The following is a 24,699-nucleotide window of genomic DNA, read 5'->3' on the forward strand; positions in this document are numbered from 1 at the left end:
TGGGAAAAAAAAAAACCCTGTTTAAACAGGTCGATTTGAATAAATAAGGATCAATCAAACAGTGAATTAATGATTCTTTGTAGATGTTGAAAGAAGAAATGACTGTTTTAGTTTTAAGATTGTAAAGAGTAAAAAATATTGATATTTGAGCTCAAATGCAAGCAGTGAAAATGAAATACTCAGGTTACCAGCCGACTCTGCTGTCAACATTCGATTTCATTTCAAAGCAGTGAGCTGCCACTCCGTCGCACTTCATCAGTCATGCGAGTCTGCATTTCCAACTGTCACTTTCACTGCTGCTTTGTACACAAATGTGGAATTGCGTCAATTTCAGTATTACTAATTGGAATTACTATAACTGTCCACAAATTTAACAAACGTAGGTGACCACAAAGTGAAATTCCATCCAAACCTGAAAAGGAAACTGGAGACTAAATTTCAATTGGTTTTAATGTGAAGATATGTTTAAAACAAATCGACGAGCGATCGAGGAGGATACGTACAGTCCATTTAAACCGCACCCTAGACAGACTTTTTCTGCACATAATCTATTAAAAGAAGCGAAAGCAGCCCTGCCCTCCACCCTCGGCCATTAAAGCTGGGCCCTGATTCATCGACGTCAAAACTGTTTTCTTCACAACAAATTCCTCTTTTACTAGTCTCTCGCGGTGGTGGTGGGAGGCAGAGAAAGTTAGGACACTAATATAAGTGGCGTCCCTTCAGGTCATCCACATCGTTCGTCGTCCGCAGACACACTTAATCCACATGTTGCTTCATTTGAACACTTCCAAGTAATTGCTCAAAGATTTTTATGCATATATAATAATACTGATCAGCATTTCCCTTCACTGGAAAATAGATTTCTGCAAATCTCTTATCTCAAAATTCAAAGCAATACCCGTCCAATAAACAATCATATTAACATGGGCACTAATGCAGCAGTGTGTGTCTGTCAGTCACACACACACACACACACACACACACACACACACTAACAAGCCTCAGACTGCAGAGCCCAGAGGAAGCCCAGAAGAAGTCTTTTAATCCAACCCTCCAAGGATCGGAGGCCATTAGGCTGAAAGATTTAGCTCAGTGTTCGGGACTTCTTGAAATATGATCTGCTAATCCTTTTTCGGTTTCCCAAATTCAGAAGAGAAACAAGAAATGGGCTCATCCATCCATTTTCCTGATTTCTTCTACAGGGTTTTCTGTCATTAAAAGCTGTTGCTCTTGTGTTCATCGACGGGCGAATTCTGCCAGATAACCGCAATCGATGGAGGATATTTGGTCGGCGAGGCAGGATCTGCTCATTAGGCTCACGAGGCGGAACGGAGCTCAGTATGCTAAAACCTACTGCACAGGTTTCTCTTCAATCAGGTGTTTGAAATATAAATCTGAAGGAAGGAACGCAAGGTGACAAAAACCTGATCCGCCTCAGTCAAAATCTCAGCGGCACATCTGAACCCAGACAGGTTTAACACATTACTTCAGCCTCTGATTAGATTTGGCTCAGTGTTTGATTCAAAGCAGCAGCCTTCATCAATACAGATGATGAGATCAATCTCGACCACTATAGATTCAGAGAGTCAGCAGTATTCAGTCATTTTAACCTGTTTTTTCATGAGGTCAGACTCAACACTAAACTGAGCTCGGACTCAACATGCTGGTGCTGTATGATTTACCACAATACCCTCTTTTTCTTAAAATCACACGCTGCCATCTCAGTGTTGACAATTTTATGTTCATAGATAGTATGTAGTAGATAGTAATAATAGAAGAAGGCACAACAATAACATGAATGGATCTCAATAAATATATAAATAAATAAATGGTGTTTGGCGCAACCAAACTACAATTAGATTACTGTCATCAACAGATGTTTTTCTAGGGATTGTTTAATGCATTTTATTAATAAAAAAATAAAAAAAACCACAGCAGAGACTCAAAGTTGACGGGGCTCTCACAGCCAACATCATAAACTATTAGTGTGCTTAAATGTTTTACACTTAACTCATCGGTTTTCTGCAGATTCACAATAGAAATAAGTCATTGAAACAACCAAGATCAAGTCGAGTTAAGTAAAATTCCTTCTGCAAAATCATTATGCGATAAAATGCAAGCTGACTTTTGAAAAGTTGCACTTAATTTATTTGATTATTAAAGATTCTTGTGAATTTAGTGTAACTTGTAAACACAGCAGTGCCTCGAAAGTGCTGATACAGTCAACGTGTCAACATAAAACAGTAGTCTAAAACTGTCAGATGCAAAGTCATTCTCCAAAATGTGTAGCTGTGTCCATTAATCAGGGCCGATGCGACTTTGACTCCTCCAGAAACGCTGAAGTGACGTCATGAAACAGACCGTCGCCAGCGACCGGACTGATATCGTGACGCTGTAGTCCCTCTTTTATATTACATGAATTTAATCTCATCCAGTGTTTTGCACATATACAATTACTGGTAACAGCGGCTTCAAAGGCTGCTGTTTGATTCTGCTTCATTGTGTTTGGCAGGCAGAACAAAAAAATGTGCTGCGCGCCCCTGTGAAGTTTTTCTTTTTTGTTCATGACTGGTCTCTCGCGTTTCAAACGTGGGTTGGGTGTCTTTGTCAGTCTCCTCTGAATCAAGCAGCTGTTTCAGCACACTTCACTCCTCCTGCGATCATTAAACAGGAGACACGGAGCTTTACTGCTGCCGCAACTTATGAAAAAAAAAAAAAAAAACCTATCTCCTGTGATGCCTCTGCATCCTCCCCGCACAGACTCCGCAAGCGTGCGGATGAAAGCGTGCGCCACACACCGCTATTAGAAAGTCCTGTCTTCAGTGGAGTCCACAGATGTAGATTGAAAGGAGCTCGTCTGAATAACGTGACAGTCCTCCGTCGGGCTGCTCGCTGATGAAGGGGAGTGTGGTCCCTGAGAAATCACTTAGCTTGAGTGCACAAACCCACACAGAAAGAATACTAAGTGCTTCAATCAAAGCCTGTTTATATATTGACACTGCTATTAGACACTAATATTCTCTTATTGCATATATTATCAAAGATTTATGCCGCGCCACTTCCTTCCAGCAGCACGGAATCTGGGGTGGTTTTCCTCTGAGGGCGGAGAGGCTTAATAAAGACTTCCTGACACTCCAGCAGCACCATCCAAACCTCAGCTGTGCCATGATGCAAAAAAAAAAGAAAAACCTCTATCAATGCAACAGGAGGCTCCTGTTTATGAACAGGGGTGTGAGTGTTAATGTTTTGTTTGTCTGTGTGAGTGACAAATCATTACTGCAGCTTCTCGGCAGTAATGATCCTCCTGGAGGTGCCGTGGGGCTAATTCAGACTAATATCTATAATCTGTAATGGGAGGATCACACTTGATAACCCGGACGACTCCAACACTCCCGCCCACATCGCTCTGCGCCGAGTCCAATTCTCCGCTCCGCGAGTGTGTGCCGGAGCTCCTTCCCCGGCGCTAATCCTCCACCAGATTCTGTTTGCGGTCCTCTCAACGAGCTCCGGCTGCAGGCCTATTAGCCGTTAAGTGCCACAATATCAGCCGGCAGTGACAATGTGCTCCGTCGACTCTGACACTACTTTAGTCCCTCTGCATTACGACTTCGCTGGTCTGTGAGCCAGCCGGGCGAAAGCTTCAGCCAACAGCTTCATTTAGCTGCTCTACAGTTTATTTGACGGAGTTAAAGAAAGGAAGGATAAAAAAAGAGAGGCGTTTAATCACGCTGAGAGATGAGATGGAGCACTTTAAGTATTCATTCGGCTATTAATAAGATATTTTCACAGCGGCTCATGCAAGGAAATTCACACCAAAATAAAAATCCAACAGATGAACAACAAAAGCCCTGACAAGTCTTCTTAAGCAAATGAAACCCACGGCTCACTTTCATTATTCATTCGCTCAATAAAATTACCCAAAGATCATGGTAGCATCTTTGATCTGTTTTTTTTTTTTTAATTCATCTAACAGACAATCCAAATATATTCACATTACTATAACAAAAAGGAAATAAAACCAACAAATTCCGCTCGCAGAGGCCGGTGGCTTTAAATATAAGGATAAATCCACTTTTACAGTTGCTGTTGTTGACAAGGTAATTCTGAAAAAGCACCCAGGTAATTATTTCAGCTCTTCAAACAAGGAGATATTTGTAGAAGAATAAGAAAATAAGATCAAAACATGACGGCATAATGGTGTAAAATGTTCAGTGTTCTTTAGTTCTATTTCATATTCATCACTTCATTTCAGGCCCTTTGTTTCGTGTTTTCAAAATACTGAAAAACATGGGACAAAAATATTTGCCTGAATTCTCAACAATGTGCCTGTGTTAGCCTCCTTTCACCGGCTCTCAATATGTTTCAGAATCGATTTGGAGATTACTTATTGATCACTTTTAAAGCTCCTGGAGGCCTCGTCGATTTCAGAAGCTCAGCTGAAAAACTAAAAGTGACAGCGAGCTCACACTCTGGACCCGTCTCTGATATAACTGGAATTGGTGCTTTTGTTTTTTAATCACTTTCTTGTTTTACTTTGAAACTGTCGAACTGCTATTATGACAGCACAACGTTGAAATCTAATAAAGCAACCGGTGCGTCAGAAACGCTGCTTCAACAGAGGGAAAAAAAGCACAGCAGCTTAAAACTGCAAATGTAAGAGCGTCCGAGGGTTCATGATGAATCACTATTGTGATTCACCACTTTCCGGGCAATTTATAGCGCATGAGAACGCAGCTGCGGATTCTTCAAACAGGCGGCGGAGAGCCTGATCGGGACGTTCACTGACCGACGTATGATTTCCACTCCTGTGGTTATAAACACGCCGCCGTGCCGTGATGGGAGCAGGAGAAAACACACACTTGAACAAAGTGAATGTTACGAAACAGTGTGGCCCGCGCGTGTGCGCACGCCGCACGGCTGTTTATGGCTTTTCTCGCCACTCAGCCTGAAGCGGTCGGGCCGCCCCGAGTGAGTCCGCTCTCAAAGAAATCGTTCAGTCATGCCAATGCATCGACGCGGCACTCGGCAGTGACGAGCTTCACAAGTACGCCGTGTGCACCTGTTTGTGTGTGTGTGTGTGTGTGTGTGTGTGTGTATGTGTGTTCGCACTACTGTATGCGCAGCAGTGTTTGGTTCAACAGTGGGTCACATGGTGGTCATTCATCCTGCATGTCATCTGCGAAATGCCACCATTACACACTCTAAAAGTCCACACACACACACACACACACACACACACAGAATACACACACAGCACGAGTACCGCTGCTACTAAAACTGAATTGTAATCTCTAATCGCCATGGTGATTCCTCCTCCTCGCCCGCTTCATTCATCCTCTCCACTGTCTCTCATTCTGTTTTTCTCCGGTTCCTTCCGTCCATCCATCCTTCCTCCTCACTCGCCGCGTCCTTTGCCGTCACCCCCTCCCTCAACATTACCTCATCCTGTCCCCCCCCCCACCTTTCCTCCCGCACACGCCTCCATCACCTCCATCCATCCTCTCCTCCTTTCCTCACTCAGCTTCCTCTTTTCTGCCCCATTTGTTCCATCCTTTCCTCCCCTGTCCTGCTCATCCCTCCATTATCCTCTTTACCTCCACATCCCTGTCCCTCCCCTCTGCTAAATATTCTCCTCACCCCCCTCGGCCCACTCCTCCCTTTCCGTCTCCCTCCTTTGCTCTCTCTCTGTCACCTGAGGTAGACAGTTCTGTCAGGAGTCGGCCTTATTTACCGCCTCTCTTCGCTCCTGTTTACATTATCGATCGGCAGGGTTGCTTTAGTTCCTCCATACATCAACAACAACCCCCACCACCCCCCCCACCCAACCCCCCTCCTCCTCCTCCTCCCCACCGTGTTGTTACGGCTGCTGCCTCACATTACCCTGAAACACAGAGCGAGTGGAAGGGAAGGAGGAGAGCGGCGGAGAGAGCTCTGCGGGGAGATGGGAAGCCAGCGGAGCATGTTAGGATGTGTGAGGGATTTATGTTTGGAGGAGAGACGGAGTGCTGGATGGCGCGTCGTGGAGCATGTGCACGAGGAGTGGCGTTGACGGGACAAATTGGATGCGTCTCCGAAAAGAGTGTGCGACTGACAGAGGCAGAGAGTGTCAACAATATGAGTGGATTCACTATGCTGAAAACATACTCAATCCCTCCTGGGGAGTCTTATTGAGTTCTTACAATTTTGCGATTTTTGAATTTGAATTGATACAATTTATTAAGCAAACAATGAACGAATGAAAGTATATGCACATCTATATCTGTGTTTTGTTCTGCAGGACCGATCGGTCGGCCTGCAGAGTTTCTCTCCTTCTGTTCCAGGAGCATCGCTGATGTGGAGCACGCTCGAAAAGAAGTGAAATGCAGCTGAGGTCAGGCCTCCCTGCTGGTCACAGCGCCTGCAACGCCAAATGCTTTCTACACACTGAACTATTTCTATGTAAACCCACATCAGCTCACAGGAGCGTCGTTATTCTGACTCAGGAAACAGTCCTGAACACAAACCTAGAGTCTGTGCACTTATTTAGTCTGATTCATTTCTTCAGGAAAAAAAAAAAACCTCACACTGAGCTTCCACCATCATTTCTGAACCTGATAAATTCATCTCTGCTAACCCATCATCCCTGCTTCTATCGGCTTCCTCGGAGAAGTCAATCTCAACACAGGGATTTGGGATTTAGTTACTTTCCTGCTGTCCACACTGATAAAGCCACTTGTGCAGGTTTAAGCTTCATATTCAAAAGGGATTGTTGTGGTTAGAAACACTTGAGTTTTGGAGGTGTCCAGATTGGCGACTGTTCACCAAACCACTGCGTCAAGGCTGCCAGTCTATTTGAATTTATTTTTTTATTTTTTTCAACTGCTAAAAAGAGTGAAAGACAAAGTTTATGCGCTGTGGTTTTGGGACCCGATCCAATCGATGGCGAGGAGAGGAGGAGAACGTAACCTTGTCTCACCTGAAACTTAACAGGGAAGTCAGAGACAGCTTCACACTTCAGGAGATTTCACAGACCACTAAGAAGAGACGCACAAACCTCGGTGGAGATTTCTGCTCTCAAAGATTTAACAGACGAAAAATGGCCCCGGAGGAACTCGCATACATCCGTACTGGTGTGCAAAGTGAAATATTCTCCTGACTGGAGCTGCTCGCATGAATCCTGATGTCGATTATTTACTCCAGTCGTGCACACCTGCTCCTGTCAGCTTTTGTCCCCCTTTAAAACTTATGCATCTTTCATAGTGTCACGCTTGTTTAGATTTCTGCGGGCGACCTTTGTGAGTCCTGCGTGCGACCAGGGGAGATCCTCCAGACGCCGAGGCTCCCGCTGATGGCTTTGAGGCAGATGGAGATGAATTTGAGAGCATTGGAGAAACATTCGGGGGTCTCGCTGCTTTCGCTAACAGCAGGCGGCGCGAGGCCGGTCGCATTGCCGTGAGCAAATGTTTCCGCAGCCCAGACATTGAACTGTCAGTGGCGGGGTTAAGTCCATTCTGATTCTATTTAAAAACACATTTTTAGAAAAATCCCTGATGTTCAGCCTCAGCTGGGGGTCATCTCAGGCCCGGCACGCCGCCTGGCTTTCGAAACGCGGGCGGAAACCCTGACAGAGTTATACACTCAGAAAAAAATGTTATATTCAGAAAGTAATAATACATAGATGTTTCAAGGACAGGTGCTTATACGAGAGTTCAGGCATTCAGCCGCAGAGAGGAAGAAAACATTCCCCATACAGATGACACTGGCTTTATTAGATTAAATTACATCCAATTTATCAGATCGCTGTTTCAAATATCAGCTGTGGTCTTTCTTTTTTTCCTTTTCAGACTCTTTGTTGACTGATGAACCCAACAGGCCGGGTCCTTCATGCTGATTTTGCACCAACACATTTGTTACTCACCTACCAGCACTTCGGCAGATGCACAGAGTGCAAAAAATATGCACGTAATGGCCATGTTTTATCATCCAGCTCGAGGTTAAATGTTGCCAAAGTGTCATTACATGAACATATGCACACACTGTGTAATGCATTAGTTTATGATGATGATAAAAAAAGAGAAAATTTAACACTGCCTGCAGATGAACATTAGCGAGAAACATGAATTAAAGGCTGCTATTTCACTGTAGCTTCGCATTTTAGAGAGGTGCGTTTGCTTCTGAAACCAATAAAGGTCAATCTTCCACACAAAATAGAGCACTAATAGCTATTGTTAAACAGAAATGCAGCTTTTTTGATTTTTGCCCAGCAGGAATCGCTTCCAGAAGGGTTTGAACAACGAGCTTCACTGGTTGGTAAAAAGGTGTTCCGCAAAATGATTGTCGTCAATTGTCATGTAATACAAGCGCGCAGTTTCCTCGCTGGACGTCCAATTCATTGTAATTTCCCTTCTCCTCTTGCTCCGGGAATCGTTTGAGGAAACAGTTCTTTAGACCTCCAATCAGGTTTGAATGTTTTCATGCAACAGACCACACTGTTTCTCACTGCAGCTTTTTCTTGTGTTATTTTAATTGAGTGTTTATACAAAGTGATGCTTTAAACGTCTCATTTGCATCACTGTTTCCTAGACAAGTTTAGCAAAAGAAAATAGAAGCCTCTGAATCTTTAGCAACATTATCATACATTTCCATTTGTTTGCACTATAAATACAGGACATTTGATAACAACAGTGGGCAACATGATTACATGTAGAGCAAAATTGAAATACAAGCAGCAACAGTCCATCTAGTATCTGAAGAAGGGCGGTGGTTGTCGTAGCTGCCTACCAACCCTCCTGTTACCGCCTGCACCACTGACCAAGCTCGCAGGCTCATCAGAAACCAGCGACACACACTGATGAGGATGCTGCCAGAAAAATTCAAACTTTACGTTTTAGCTGCATAGGAAAGAAATATCCTCCGGTGGCAAGGAGAGGTCGAACCTGTGTCAGCACTGGAACAGATTTTCAATGACAGCCACAAAAGAGGAGGCTGGAAGGACTGAATCCAGAGAAAGCAGCTGCTGTATTTCAGGCAGTGTATCAGGCAGGTAATTATCTTGCTAGCTTAGAGGGAATTTGAGGATTTTCTTACATGAGATCGAGACATTAAGTAACTGCTAAATGTTCCGCTAGTTTCAATATCCTTCTCTTTGGGAATCATCTCTACTTGGTTTGCTTTCAGTTATCACCATCTACTTTCATTTGGGATATTTTTAAATATAAATGCACCCTCTGGTTTTAAGTAATGGTCTTTAGTTCTTGAACATCGTGCTGTCTCGTTTTCATGACTGCAGCTTCCTGTCCTCAACGTCTGTCCATGCTGAATCACCTGTTCGTCTAATTTCTATTCATGCTTCATCGTCAAAGCTTAACATTGCGTTGCGGCTGAACGTTACATCGTTGCATTCCTATTTTCCTGTAAAATAATTGGTAAACACTGCAGTTGGATAAACAAAGCCAATTTAAAAAATACAATTGCCTTCTTTGAAATTAATGGGACAGGACATAAACACAAACGTAGTGCTTAGTCACGATTTTTAATTCATGTGGCATCTGAAACCATCGCTGCCGTCTTTTGCTTTCAAGTCGCCCGTTCCCATGTCGAAAGCCCCTCTTGTCACAAAGTGCTAACGTCCTCAGCGGCTTTATCTTGTTTTCCGCCTGAGAATACAGTAGCACTTATCAGATCGATTAGAAAACAACGCGAAGAGGCTCCTTTCATCAACGCGTTAAAACAGAAATCAGTCTGACCTGATTATACTATAAAGGCACGTTTCCCACGGAAGGCATTTGAGATGGTTTTTTTCTTATGAAACACAATGCCTGACTTATTTCATTAAGGCCCTGTCACAATGCAGCAACCTCTCACTGAAGCGGTAATGAAACAGGCACCGTGAGAGAAAAAAGCTCAGACAGGTAGACATTGAGGGGAAACCGCAAGTAAGAGAAATCGAGCGTATTTTATTATATTCCCAGTTTCAAATGAGGCCAGACACTTTGGGGTTTACTAAAATTACATCGTAAACTTTGCAAATGTGCAGGTATTAACACTTTTTTAATTTTTTTTTATCAGCGATGTGTTTCATTGTACTACATCCACACGTGCGCGCCCACAGACACCGGCGTCGTAGTAAAGAGCAGTAAATGTGCAATTTGTTGAAGAAAGGCTGTCAGCTTAAAAAGAGTGAGAAACACGAGCAGCACTCTGGAATCTGCCACTGGTATTGATCTACTCATGCATGTGCAGATAAACTATCGACTGTTAAAGCAGCGCGCATGTCCAAGTGAAGTCTAACTGAGTAAACACTGCGTGGTAGGTGTGGGAATTCAAAATGCGGCACTCTGGAAAATCTGGAGCAAACAACAAAAATGCAAGTAAAGTTTACCCATTCTCATTCAAAAAACTTTGTTGTGGAAACAGAAGCCTTTGAAAGAACCATACTCGCCCATCCAGACAGTGCCAAACCGAATTCTGAATCTCTCACAACAATATGGCTTTGCAGCAGAAACACTCACACTTGGTGCGGCATGAAAAGAGAAAAATTTGGCAACAGAAACGCAGGACCGTTGAGCAACTACAATCCTGCATCAGACAACAAATGAACAGCATTTCAAAACTCCACGTTCCCTGCTTCCCAGACATTTACAGACTGTTGAGAAGAGACGAGTGTGTGTGTGTGTTTCCTCCAGGCAGTCCAGTTCCCTCACACAGTGCAGAGACATGCATGTGAGGTGACCTGGTGACCCTAAATGGCCCCTATAGGTGTGAGCGTGAGTGTGTGTGGACGCCTGTCTCTCTGTGTTTGTCCTGTGATCGTTCACCGGCACAAGATTAGGCAGCATAGAAGACGGATGGATGGATTGATGTGCAAATGGTAGAGAGAGAGAGAGAGAGAGAGAGAGAGTTGTCTTTCATGTGAGGGCGTTCCACTGTCAGTCGCTCTTAAGAGAAGCTGACTGAGTGCCATCCGGTGTCGCCCGCCCCAACTTTTCTCTTTTTGTCTGTCATAGCAGCTTTTTATCTGCTCATTGTCATTTTCCGTTTTTCACCTCCGATCGTGTCCCTTTGAGTTTCCCCCCCCTCCCTCCATACAGTGGCCTCCCACCATTTATACCTGGGAGGCCACGAGTCACTGCTCCTGCTTTTCATAGTCAACAGCCGTCCATTTGGCCGTCCTCTCCCCTCCCCTCGTCTCTCTCCGCTCTTCTCATACCTCCATCTGTCCCTTGCCGTTTTCTTTATCCGCCTTTAAAGAAGGAGGCAGGAAAAAGGCGAGCTGGTCCTTTGTGCGCCCGGCCTCAGTTTGTGCTCAGCCAAGCGGACACAGCTCTTAAATCCAGGCCCCGGCTCTGGCACAATGGGAAGGCTCAGGTCTTGCAAAGGCCCCTACGGTTCTCCATATCTCTTTCCACCTTTATACGAAGCGGACAGACGGGCAACTTATTCTAAACAGGAGGACATGGTTGAATGGGGAAGAGGGAAACAAGATGCAGACACTTGAAAGCGTGGACATAACTTTTTTTTCATCAAAGAGCAGCACCAAAGATGTGTTGTTTTTTTTTCTTCCCCTCACTCTGGCTTTCCAACTCTTGTTTCCCTGAGCCAAGTAACACTGCTTCTTCTTTTTTTTTTTCCATTCCTTTTCTCCTTCAAGGCGAATGAATTAACTGAATGAATTAACACCAGGTTGCTGCTGCTGTAATCATCATCATCATCATCATCATCACCACCACCACCACACTCCTCCTCATCAGCAGCAGCAGTTTTGATGAAGCTTTTTAACACCTTAAGGATCGCACTGCTGACGCCGAAGCAGGAAGAAGCAAATACGGTGACAACCCTGTCAAAAGGAAGGAGGGGGGAGGGGGGGGGGGGGGGGGGGGGGGGGGGGGGGGAAGAAACCTTCCCAACTAGCGAGGTATCACAGTCTGAGTGCTACCGTCTTTAGCCCAGAGCCTTGTCAAGTCTCTTGGCACTACTAAAGAAACCTTACTGCTGATGATGATAGGAGCAGCGGAGGAGGAGGAGGAGGGGAGAGGTGAGATGGGGAGAAGCAGCAAAGGCGGGAAGAGGATGGAAGGAGTGAGATACAGGGGAGAGAGAAGAACCAAATTTAGGAGTGCGGATTAAAAAAGAAAAAAAAAAGAGAGAAAAAGGGTGAAAAGGTATAAAGGTGAGGAAGACGGCGAGACGAGCAGGACGAAAAGGAGGTGTTTAGGTTGTTGATCACGACAGTCGGAGACGCCGTAACTTCAAAGAAAGACACACAGACTAGAGAGCGGCGGGGCGGCGGGCGAAGCAAAAAGATGGAGGTCTTGGAGGAGAGGAAGAAGGGGAGACTGAGGGAGCTGCAGTCAGGGTTTTAATTAGTGGTAATTGGCCACCGAGGGAACAGAAACCGGGAGATAGGAGGGAGGGAGGGAGGGGTAAAGGGGGGGAGCAGAGCCTGTTTTTGACAGAGTGATATCTAACTTCTATTGTGTCTCACTCATCCCTTCAACACGTTTTTTTTTTTTTTTTTCTATCTGGTCCCGCTTTCCCCGAACAGTATCTTACACATCCCTGCCAATTTCCTTCTAAATGCAAGATGCTGCAAATATAACAACCAGCGTTTTGTGCATGAGCCAACACGCAGCAAAAGGTGCAATAAGAGTTTATAAAGCAAGAAAAGAAATCCTCCTGCAGAGGGAAACTTAAACAAAAAAAAATGTTTAAATCATGTATCACATGAATGCATACATGATTTATAGTGACAGAGTAAACCAGAGTGCAGAGTTGCTTTTGGATTCATTATAAAAAATTTTGTCACATAATTTTTTATCACTCTACCTAAAAAAAAGCCATATGAAACCTTTTTATATAACACTGTATTATTTTTCCTGCTGAAGGTGTCACATGTCAGGATGTACTCTGAGAATTACAACCCAACAGGAAATCTGCTCAGTGTATTGGTTTGATTTTCATCACTTTTTGTTATTCTCATTACCAAGAGATGTTTTGCTTTTGGCAAGAATCTCTTAAAAGGAAATATATTCCTTAAAAAAAAAAAAAAAAAAAAAGGCTGGGGAAGCCTAAAAATTAAAGCAATATCTTTATTTATTTGAGTCTTTCTTCAGGAAAACCTCAAAATAATCCTAATATTTTGCTGCATCAGCTGGGATATAAAAATTAACATTGCTTTTTCCACTAGAATACATAAACAAAAAACAAATTTGTGTTAGCCTCCTCAAACAACCAATAATACTTCGTCATGTTCAGTGTACCTCTGTGTAATTGAAGCATTGCATGATGGGATAGAAGTGCACATTAATGTATAGGCAGTCTTTATGGGATGCCAAAGCTCATTTATAAAAATCCTAACTGGAAACGGAGAAATATGTCCGATGTTTGTATTCTATACCATTTTCAAAGAGACTGTATAATTAGCATGTAAATGTGCATCAGGATAGAAATATCCTTCAACCTTACAGTTTAAACTTTTAATTAGCACATCCCTCTGAGTGTCAAATAAAGGGTTAAAGATTGTTCCCATCCTTAGAGGAGCCATTAAATAAGATATTTGGATTAAATTCTCAAATAGATCTCAGTAATCAGTTAAAGGATAAGTTCGGTTTAAACAGTTTTCACGCTGTTTATAGAACGATGTATAACAATATGCTCACTCAGAAGGCTTTAAGGAGAAATTTAGATCTATAATCGAGCTGCAGACATCCATATACTGTTAGCCAACGGGGCATGTGTGGCGCCGGCTCCCAAAACGGCTTTAATCGTCCAAAAACTTAGTTTCACCAATATCTCCTCATGGTCCGCTCACGCCACTCCCCCACCACAGCCCGCTGTCGCAAAATACATGCTGTTGCGGTTTTACAGATCTCTGAAGTGAATACGGTGATCAGGAAGTAAACTGAAGTACATTCACCAAGAGACACAGTAGGTGGCGCTGTGCACCTCAGTTGTTGGTCGCCACGCTCCAAAGAAGAAGAAGCAGATGTTTGCAGTTCAGAGAGCGTTTTGGGAGCCGGCGCCACACGTGCCCCATTGGCTAACAGTATACGGATGTCTGCAGCTCGACTATGGATCTAAATTTCTCCCGGACCACTTATCGGGTCAGAAAAGCCTTCTGGGTGAGTATATTGTTATACATCGTCCTATAAACAACGTGAAAACTGTTCAAACCAAACTTATCCTTTAAGGTAAAAGGCTGCTCACTGCACTAATTGCTGAAAATAGCTGAAAAAAGTTTGGAAACAAACACAAGCTGCCAGAAAAACTACTGACTGCACACAAGTCAACAGTTTAGCCAAATGAACTGCATCTTTATTAGAAAGAAACACTGAGCTCATCTAAAGAGTGGAAAACTTCAGTGAGCACAGGTTGCTGAGAGGGACGCTTTATATTTCCAGTAAGGTTAAAGAAGTCATAATAATCAAACTCTAGACCTTCTTCTGTTGTCATCTAACTAAATGTGACCGTCCAGTGTATCCTCGCTGTCCGTGTTCTTTCTCAGAGCACTCCGGTTTCCTCCCACAGTCCAGAAGCAAGCATCTGAGATTCCTGGCGGCTCAGGACAGCCTGTAATTATGAATCTGAAGGTGTTAGCGGCCGCCTGTGTCTCTGTCTGTCCCGTGATAAGACTGTTCGGGGTTTACCTCGCCTTTGCCCGCAGGCAGCAGGGATTAGCTCCGCTCCGTTATGACACTAACCTGCATGCAGCAGCTTTGAAGACGGACGGACGGACACGAGAAAACTATCGGGTTGCAGAACTTCCTGCCTGGTGCCTCGGTGTCTCTGTTGCCGTTGTGTTTCTGTGGTGTTTACAGTGTCACCGGTGTCAGGTTGTGAGTCTCTGCATCAGCGACAAAGACATGCGAGTGCTGTTTTTACTGGACGTGAATAGTGATTATGGTTCCGGCCTCCCTCTCTCTCCATTTTGGCAGCGGCCCACCCTCGCGCTCCCTCGGTCCCCGGTGTTGCGCCTGGGTGTGCGGCAGGGGAGCGGGGCCCGGCTGGGGAGCAGGGTAGCGGGGGTTTCATCTGTGTTTATCGGTACACAGGTGAGCTCGGGGCCGCCGGGTCGCCTGGACGACACATTAGCCCACGCTCCCTTGCCAGCCGACCGGCAAAACACACGCTGGCACACGTGCGAGAGCATCTTGCAGCATCCATCAGGCTCACAAGTGAGCAACGAAAAAGCAGGCTGGTGTCAAAGCGCTCCCCTCCTGATCAACGCCTCCTAATTGCAGCGGCTCCCGGGCAGCGCGGCTGACGGTCGCCGGTTCACCTCTGCCGTTTGGCTAATGTGTGAGTTTAGGCAGAAACTGCTTGAAAATTTCAAGCTGTCATTTGTCAGCGTCAACAAATTGCATCCGACTCTTGCTAAACAGCGAGCGTAGTGTGCCGTGCGCTCCGGGTGTTGCTAGGTTACGGAGCTGGGATGCTGCTGGCTAAGTGGCTGCGGGATCGCGGACGGGCACTCTGCATGGAGGGCTGACAGCAGGTCCTCTGGACATTTGGCAACTCGCGAGTCAGATGCTCTTGAAATCCCACATCTGGTGGCAGGCCCATACAAATCAAGATCAAAGTGCCGGCTCGGAGATTGGACCTGTCTCTCAGCCTGGATGCCGCTTTCCTGTCGAGTTTCATTTTCATTTCTCGCTCTTTTCCAAAGCGCCCGCTCTGCCTTTTACATAGTCCTGCGCCTGCTTTGTTATCCCTCCTTTTGCCTCGCCTCTGCTGCTGCTGCCTCGCCTCTCTCCCCCACCTGCTGAGAGGTAATCAAGCCCTGTTGAGAGTGTTTAAGCATTGGAGCAGACGCACGCTGAATTATTCTTGGGACTTAATATTTCGTCTAGGAGGAAGGAGCCGGCCTCCGTGCTGCACGCTGGGTAACAGCCACGCACACACCAGCCGAACACGGAGCGCCTCATGTAGACACACGCACTCAAACCCACAGGCAGTTAGTCATTCAGTGAGTCAGAAAGATGCCAGTCACTCGGATCTCATGCTGACAGAGTAACAGGTACCGGAGTGATCGGACCTGACAGACGGCCCCGGCTCTGTACACTCGATACACTGTGCTGCACAACGTGCGCACCGATAAACAGTAAAGCACATGTATGGGACCCCAGACTGTGTGACTGAGTGCATGCACCTGCGCACACCTGACGCACTCTAACAAAGCGTCGGCGTCGTCCGACACGCTCAAAAGTCAGCATCAAGCATCCTCTGAGTTAAACAAGTGAGCCAACAAAGAAGAGGAGACAATGTGAGAACCCATCTCCCCCTAATTCCCTCCTGTCTTCTGCTCTCCTCCCGTATCTGCTCTCCCTCACGCTGCTCCGTTTATTTTTTTTTTCTGCCCCACTCTCCCACTCCCTCGCCTTATCTATCTTTTCTGCCGCTGCTCTCCATTCTGCCTAGAGCTCGCCTTTATCAGCACGTCTCTCTCCCTTTTTTCTTTCCTTTATTCTCCTCTCTGCCACTGTGAACTTAAAACTCTCCGTGGAACCAGGAGCTGATATCACACAGTCTCAGAGTTGCTTTAATCTCCCGCTCGCAAAAAAACACACTCGTACAGGCACACAAACCTGGGTGGCCATTATACTACACAAAGCTAGCACACTGCATTGGTTATACCTCTTAGTATCGCGCTACTTATTAAGTATGCATCCCCACATTTATGGTTTTCTCTTTTTAACCACGAGCGATGCTGTCTTAGGTGATGTCTTCACTCGGGGTAACTCATCCAATTGTGTGAATCTCCAACTGGAGGCTATAATGGATTTATTCAACTTTCTTTGCATGTGTCGTTGCATCGCCCCAAAGCCGTGAACACACTTTGATCTCAGTGAGAAAAATCAGTGGAATTTTCTGAAAGAAAGAAAGAAGAAAGAAACCCAATTCAGCAGAATAATTCTAGTATTTAAAGTGTTTTTGAGTCAATAAGGTTTTGTTTTTTTTTTTGGTTATATTGTGTTTTCAGTATTTATTCCAAAGAAATAAGTAACAAAAGGCTGTGGTGTAGATGAAGTCTCTTAAAATACTTAAACTTAAAATACGCCAATTAGGCACAACAGTATACCAACCAGCATGATACTGCAAGAGCCTCCAATTTCTAAGAGGTAGTGAAACGTGTCTGTTGAATGTGAACGTCTGTATCATCTGCACAGACCAGTCCGGACCAGCCCTGGCGAGCTCCGGCTGCCCGTGGCTCTGGCACCACTTCACCACGTTTGATGGATCCTGATCACTGCGGTCCGGTAGCAGCCTTGGAGAGGTGCGGTTCTGGAGAAGCGCTGACCCTCTAACCATCACTATTTTTCCCCTTGTCAAACTTACTACGTCCTCACAACTGTCCAATTTTCCTGCTTCAAGCACATCGACTCTGAGGACAAGATATTCACCCGCTGCCTGATATATTCCACCCACTAATGGGTGAGATGGTAAAAAGACAGCCAGTCGTATTCACATCTCAGTGGTCATAATGCTCTTTCTGATCGGTGTATAAAGTCTGCCATTTCAATCCAGTGGTCTGAGGGCTCGGAGTATTTTTGGATAATCTGTCATTCATCCCGCCCTGGCGTGGTCGGACCGGGACGTAAAAGGTGTAAAGCGACCGGCCGGCCAAGCTAAGGCGTGAACCACACGGACTTCAGCCTCGCATGCATCTCATCCTGAGAGTGAGCAGTGGTGAAAACTAGCGGGTGGCATTCACAGGCTGGATGTAGGTTTATGAGCAGGAGAATAGATGATTCCAAAAAGGGATGATTCTGTTTCTTTTTCCTTCTGGACTTTTCCTTCCACACCACTGGGACTACGAGCTCTCCTGAATATTCAGCACTGAGCAAGAGGGACATTGTGTAAATGCTCCAGTCTGCTTGGGGATCACTGCTGCTGGCAGGTGGTCTTAAAGTTAAACCAATCTCTGTTCTCTTGGGATGGTTTTAGATGTTTTTTGTGACGCTTACAGAGTAATGGAGATATGACTTCAAGCTGGTATAACAGTCATTTCTCAGCTGCTAGAAGAAGCAGGAAGCTGATGCAAGTGCATGTGGGGACAGGGGACTTTCAAAAGAAAGTTGAAACAGTAAAAAAAAAAAAAAAAAACAATAACAAAAAAATATGTGGCACAATATTTGTCAAAAACAGTTGATAAAGGCAGAAACAGAACAACTGTTACTGTCTGCGGGGGCCCGTAAATCCCTCTGAATCTTTGCACCATCTGAACGCATGCTCAGCTCAGTGGGGAACACAAACACCCGACGACGCCCCCATCGAAGGCCAGAACACGGCGAATATGTTTATCTTCTGGGCAAAAACATGGATGACGCTTCACCAGACTTATTGGAACTGAGCATCACACCATCACCAAACCCTCCTCGGTGTAACAGCAGCTCCCCCGACTGCAGGTTCAGCTCAGCACAGACGTCAAAATCCCTCTTTATGCATTCAAGGCCACTCGTGACCTTGCCCCTCCTGGTCTGTCAAACCTCCTTCACATTAGCACCTCCTCCTCCCCCTTCATCCACCTCGCCGTGCCCTCCCTCACCTCGGCGTCGCTCTGCCTCCAAACTGGAACTCCGTCCCCCTGGACACCCGCAACAGCATCCTATGGTGTTTTGAAAGCAGCTTCAAATGAAATATATAATAATTCATTACAGAAATGCAGATGAACTTATGATTGGTTTATACTGTGAGAATGAAGATCAAACTTGGAGAATTCAGACTTTTTTTTTGATATTTACAGCATGTCATCAAGATGACCATTTCCTAAACTTCATAAGTCAACGAGCAGAGCACTTCTATTCTGCTTCTTAACTGCAGTGGAGTCATTTCAAATGCAAATGTTTCAAGGCTTGACTAAATCAAAAACCAATCGATGGATCAGGATGAAGCAGTGGGGGAACGACGAACACGGTCAGGAAGCCCCAGGATCAGGTCCACACTGAGGGACTCTGCATGTTCTCGCCTCTGCAGATTTTTGTTTTGTTCTGTCCTCTGGGCTCTCCCATGTCCCCCGACAATTCAGTCGCATGCTTGAAGGGAGGTGAGCGTCTCACTGAGATCAGACATCAGTGATTCAGCAGCGAAAACTAACCACATCATTACCAGCGAGGATCTGACACTGCACAAAAAAATAAATAAATAAACACGCATCTGGATCAAAGTCGGTATTAATTACTGAGATATACCAGCTTGAGAAAAACTTTCCCTCAAAAACTCCACTTTGTATTTATGTATTTTATTTCTAATTATGTTTTTGTTTTCATTTTATCAGTGGGGTAAAAACTAATCTGTCTCACGGCGGTCTAAACCCAGATCACGTTCCCTTTCACGGTCTGTACTCGTACTGAAAATCAAAGATCAAGCGAGCTTTTGTCCCTCTGCTCTGCGGGAGGTTTCTGTCCTCCCTCGGCTCGCCTGGGGACACCTGCGTTACCGCTTGACAGGCGTACTGCCCCAGTCAGACCGCCACTCAATGGGGTGATGTACACAACTAATTCTTAGCGGAGGAAAAACAGTGACATTCAATCGGCGAAGTGAATTTCTGTATGTCAAAATAACTGCTAGGTGGTAATTAGCTGACTTAAAAAAACCTAAAAATGAAACCAGTCAAGTAGTTTTCAGTATATTCAGACAATTCTCTGAGCTGTGAAGGATTTCAGAGCGATTTGACTCTAATTTGATGTAGTTACTGCTATTAAGTTCTCAGTAACATAGAGCACTGATACTAACCACAGTCGCATGCTGCGTTTCAGACATCCACAGAAAAGGAGGAGCTTTTTTTTTTTTCTTCTTTTTTAACTAAAGTACCAGAAAAGTGTTTTCTGTCATGTCGACTCTTCAGTTTCATCACATTAAACACGCTGCAGTGGAGTGCCTCTTAATAATTGAGTGCCATTTGCTTTGCTATAAATGGAAAGTAGTGAGTGACATTATTATGGGTACGTATGACTTTCTGCTGGTGTTTGCGAGTCGAGCGAAAAAGAAGGAATTTGAGTCGTCTCAGGGGAAAGCGCTTAATTTGTGTCCATAATTGCTGTGAAGGAGGATAAAAACCTGGTGCCGTGCATCTGGACGGCTAAATTTGGTTTATTTTTATGCTCCTTTTTTTTTTTTTTTGTTGCAAAGTTTAGCTTTCATTATCTTGAGAAACTCGTCTCATCAGAGCGAAGGTGCGCAGACACTCGGTACTCACACGACGCTGGGAGGCCGTAGCCGCCGCTGATCTTGGCCTCTCCGGTCTCACAGCCGTTGAGGGAAGCACACTCCTTCTTCAGATACGGACCTGCCGCTCGGTGGATTGCTCCGTCCACTGGAAGAGAAATAACGGCAGGTTTAGAGAGTTGGCCTGCTTGGTTTTTTTTCCCCCCCAACAGTCCTTGACAATCTGCTGAGTCAAACCATAACTGGATTCAAAGGATCTGGGGGTAATGTCGGCGTTGGAGCTCCCAGTTTTCTGCAGATGTCTAACTTTTCTTGTCATATTTCAGAGTATCTGTCTCACTCCATGTCAGTCTAATAAATGGATTTTAGGGCTACTGCCTTAGTTAATTACTTGATTTAATGTGTTATTAAGGACTCAGCTGACTTTGACTTCTTGGTCAATTAGTCTATATTAATTAAATTTTCATAAATCTCCATAATATTCAGAAATGTGTATCTATCCTTGATCCCCACCACATCTAAAGACCATGACTGTGTTCATTTTCAAGAGGGCAACGATGCAGTAAAAGCAATTTTACAGCTGTGCCAATTACACTTTCAGTCAGAATCTTTACACCCCTCGCAGTCGGACCAATTTCCTCAAAGTTAATATTTATACCCTCAAGACGAACAGCTTCATTATTACCATTTGCTACATTAAGGACTCAAGAAAGTGGAAATTAGCATTTTCTAAATCATCAGAAATGACTGATTGAATTCAACAAGCCCTGATGTTGCATAAACAAAAACCTCATCAACGTTTCAACCTTCAACAGTTCAACTTAAACTTCCAGAGGGTCAACAGTGAAGGTGGAGATGGTGACAGAAGAGCCACGTCTTTAAAGCCCAACCCAGAATACCACATATTGATGTAATTAGTTAGGAATCTGCAAATGCTAATTTGTTTTGCAAGAAAGAGAAAATAAAATTAAGGAACCAAATAGATGAAAAGGGACTCGTTCAACAAAGGGGGCGTCGTGATTCAAAGGACTGCTTTGGTTATTTCATCAGAGGACCTCGCTTTATAAGGGTAGAGTGAAAAGAAAAGGAGTCGGGGGACCGGCGTGCTCTGAGGGAGCTCTTTTGTTAAACTGGGGATTCTTAACAAAGGTTGTGTGCGTCCAAACCACTCAGCTATTGAGTTTTCCCCACGAGAACACTTTGGACAACTGCAGCACCGAAATGTTACTTTTGACAGATAGTATTTTTCCTATTGGAAAAAAAAAAAGAAGAAGAAGTAAATGCACGGTACATTCAGTGTGACACAGGGTCCTTTTTTACTCTGTGAGCAATGGAGCTTGTAGCACAGCACAAGGGTTTTTCTGCAGTTCGAGACTGATGCAGTTGTCATTTTCCCATCTGGTTCCCACCATGTATACCGTCACCAAAACAGAAGAAAAGGACTCACACATTGTTATCATGTCATTTCCAATACGAGCTGTGTTTGAGCACAATGTCCACCCATTCTTGTGTTCAGGTAACTGACTGAGTGGTGCATTGTTTTAATCATTATCAACACGTAGAAAGAAACCTCAAAACTTCCTGACACTTGTTAGACCAGGGTTTAACCGAAATGCTCCCGGGGTGTTGAAGTTGTGTTTTCTGCTTAGAACTGTTTGTAGAAAACACTGCTTTGAGTTCATCGAATGCCTGCGGCGAGATTTCTCTGAACTTCAAGGAGCAGGATCGATCGGTGTGAAACGGCAGATAACAGTGTTAACGTTTCTTCATTTCAGACCAATCAGCTAAAAGCCATTTGCTTGTTAGAAAGCAGACACCCTCGACCCATAGGTACGACTCTCACTGATACTGGGACGTCACAGTTCTGCTCGCATAATGAGAGTATTATCTAATTTTATCACATGAATGTGGCTGATTGTTCTGATTGATCTTTTTCACTCTAAAACCGTAGAGCAGAATGTACAATAAATCTGTAAAATTTTGATATGAATTCCTCATGAAGTCTAATTCAGCAAGGCAATATTGACGTTTAGCAGTAAAAAAAATTTAAAAAATAAATAAAGATGGGGTCCTAAGTTTAAGAACTAAACATCAACAGCTACTTCCTGTCTTCATTTTTACTGAGATGCGTACCTCACTTTACTGAGCTGAAACTTGAAATCCAGGCTGTGACGTTAAAGTCAGATCTGAACAGCCTCTTTTGGTCCTCACATTTCACGTCGGACGTAATTATAGTGTTTTATACGTCTGAAGAAAACACACTGCAAGACAACATTATGCCGAAGCTTTTGAAGGGAAAAAATAAATACAAGTATGCTTTCTAAATTCTGTTCAGGAAAAGAGTTGAAAGAATACACATTGGAGCAATGTTAACAATGTGTACTTTAGTCGTCAGCTACATAAATTTTCTCGTAAGATCAAGCTGGAGCTGTTGTTTTGAAGGAAGACCCAGGTCTGATGTTTGACACGGGTGTAAAACAATTTATAATTATCCCAGAATCAAACACATCTGCCAGGAGCCGGTTTATCGCTGCGCCATGAGACCTGTCAGCAGTTGCGAAAATAGTACAGTAAGAGACGTCCATATGTCACGGCTCAGCGTAGCTCTTATCTCCGTCTCATTGTATACGGACCAGCTGTTCCAGCAGTGTGCTCCGCCAAACTGAGTGGCTCCAGGCGGGGGTCTGGTGTTATCTGAACGCCACTGTGTAAAGTTGGCGTATTGCACGCGGCGCGGAGCTGTAGCGCGCCATATCATGCTGTGCCACGCTGAACCGGGCTGCACTGTGAGTGAAGCACGAGTGTGAGGGTGTGACAGGCGAGCTGTGAGCAATGGCTACTTCCTCAGGGTGTATACACACACACACAGACAGAAACACACACTGGCGTTATGTTTTCATGCCTTTCTGGGGTATTGCATTGACAATCATTCATTTCCTGCAGAAATTAACCAAGCCGAAAGGTTTAATGACTTTATTTATGGGAACTCGGTTTTCCTCTCCTCATGTCGTCGAGTGTGTAAAAAAAAAATATGCATGGCCACGACTAGAATAAATACACATGCACAAACAAACTCGAAAGGAGGTGAACTCTGAAACAGAGAACAAGTGTGATAAGAACAAGAGACGTAGGGAGGAAAGGAGGGGAGTAACGGAGAGCAGCAGATGTAAAAATAGTCTGGAGTGAGATAAGGAAACAGGCAAGACAAACAGAATCAAAAGAGGAAAAAAAAGGAATTGAAGTGAAATATAAACCATCAACAGCTTTTGTTTTAATGTTCCATGCTTGGCAGACGCGCTGATGTGTATGTGCGCACAGCCGTGTAGGAAAAGTGACCTTTCTTTCTTGTTTTCATGAGTGGACTGTATCGCCTCCAGCCATGGCAATGCATTGTGACCTGACTGCTGCTCCGCTCCCAGGCTCACACACTCAGCTGTGCGTGGCTGCAAACGCAGCTGAAAAGCGTGAGCGGCAAAAGCTTGCGCGCACGCACAGCGATGCGCCCGTGCGCGCACACACGCGCGCGTACGCATGAGTGCACTTGCAGCTTTAAATACAGCTGAATGTCATGATTAAGTAACACATGCCTGAACACAGAAAAGCAGTTTGGGAGACAGCTAATAGCAGAGGGAAATAACCTCAGTGTGGCCAGCAAGGATATCAAACCACTGACGCCTGTATGTTATTATATGGATGAATTATCAAAAAAAAAAAAAAAAACCCTACAGGGACCAGGCCCCGGCCCCGGAGGTCCACAAAGCCAGAGCTTTTGCATGAAGTCACTGTTATTGGCTCTGCATTTCTTGTCACCAGGCTGAAGGGTTTAGTATTTGGCAACAACAGAGGCCCAAAAGTCATATTGTTGGACTTACTCCTGTGTGTGTGCAGTGTGATTTTTTTTTTTCTACCTTCAGGCAGCTAAACGTACCTGCCTCACCACTGGGGGTGGAGGACTGGAGCACCCAGAGGCCCTTTGTTCATATATTCTACCTACGTGTAATCTGTGAAGCCAGATTAAAGCATTGTTTCTGCAGGTCGATCCATTTGTTCTCGTACATCTGAGGTGGGACCAGAGGGACGGCCTGGAACCCGGCCTGGCGCTGATGTGCTCGGCTCATTATTGTCAAGAATGAGTTACTGGAAAGAGCTGCTGTGTGTAAGGTCCTAATCCAGAGCCTCTGTATGAATTACAATTCACTGGGTTTTTTTTTTGTTGTTGTAGTCAATCAGTCGCCTGCAGGGCGCAAGACAGCAGCAGAGCAGCTCAACATCACACAGACACGCTCTCTTATTGCAAATTAACATACAGCTTGAACTGGTCCAGATAATTCCTGCATAAACAGTCATTCAGATATTTGATAACTCAAGGAAATACAACCTGTAGCTAATACATTCAGTTTAGGAGGAGAAAAAAAGGCTCAATTCAGCTAAACTCGTGCAGAAATTGCTTTCACATGCATCACTCTGTCAGTTTACTCAAGAACTTGATAACCTTCTCGTGTTTAAGCTCAATTGGTCCTCGACAAATGATGAGGATGAGAGAGAAAACTGCTCTCT

At 44.6% G+C, this 24,699-nt stretch overlaps 1 protein-coding gene across 2 annotated transcripts in view; it reads right to left on the reverse strand.

The window, feature by feature from the left end:
- Nucleotides 1-24,699, reverse strand: part of macrod1 (mono-ADP ribosylhydrolase 1) — a 128,303-nt gene that overhangs the window by 26,517 nt on the left and 77,087 nt on the right. For both annotated transcript variants that reach the window (XM_030116738.1, XM_030116746.1), the window contains exon 5: nt 20,174-20,290. In XM_030116738.1, coding sequence (XP_029972598.1) covers nt 20,174-20,290 — 117 coding nt within the window. The remainder of the gene's footprint in view (nt 1-20,173; nt 20,291-24,699) is intronic.

This window comes from Salarias fasciatus, chromosome 2 (genome assembly GCF_902148845.1).
Source record: "Salarias fasciatus chromosome 2, fSalaFa1.1, whole genome shotgun sequence".
NCBI classification, from domain to species: domain Eukaryota; kingdom Metazoa; phylum Chordata; class Actinopteri; order Blenniiformes; family Blenniidae; genus Salarias; species Salarias fasciatus.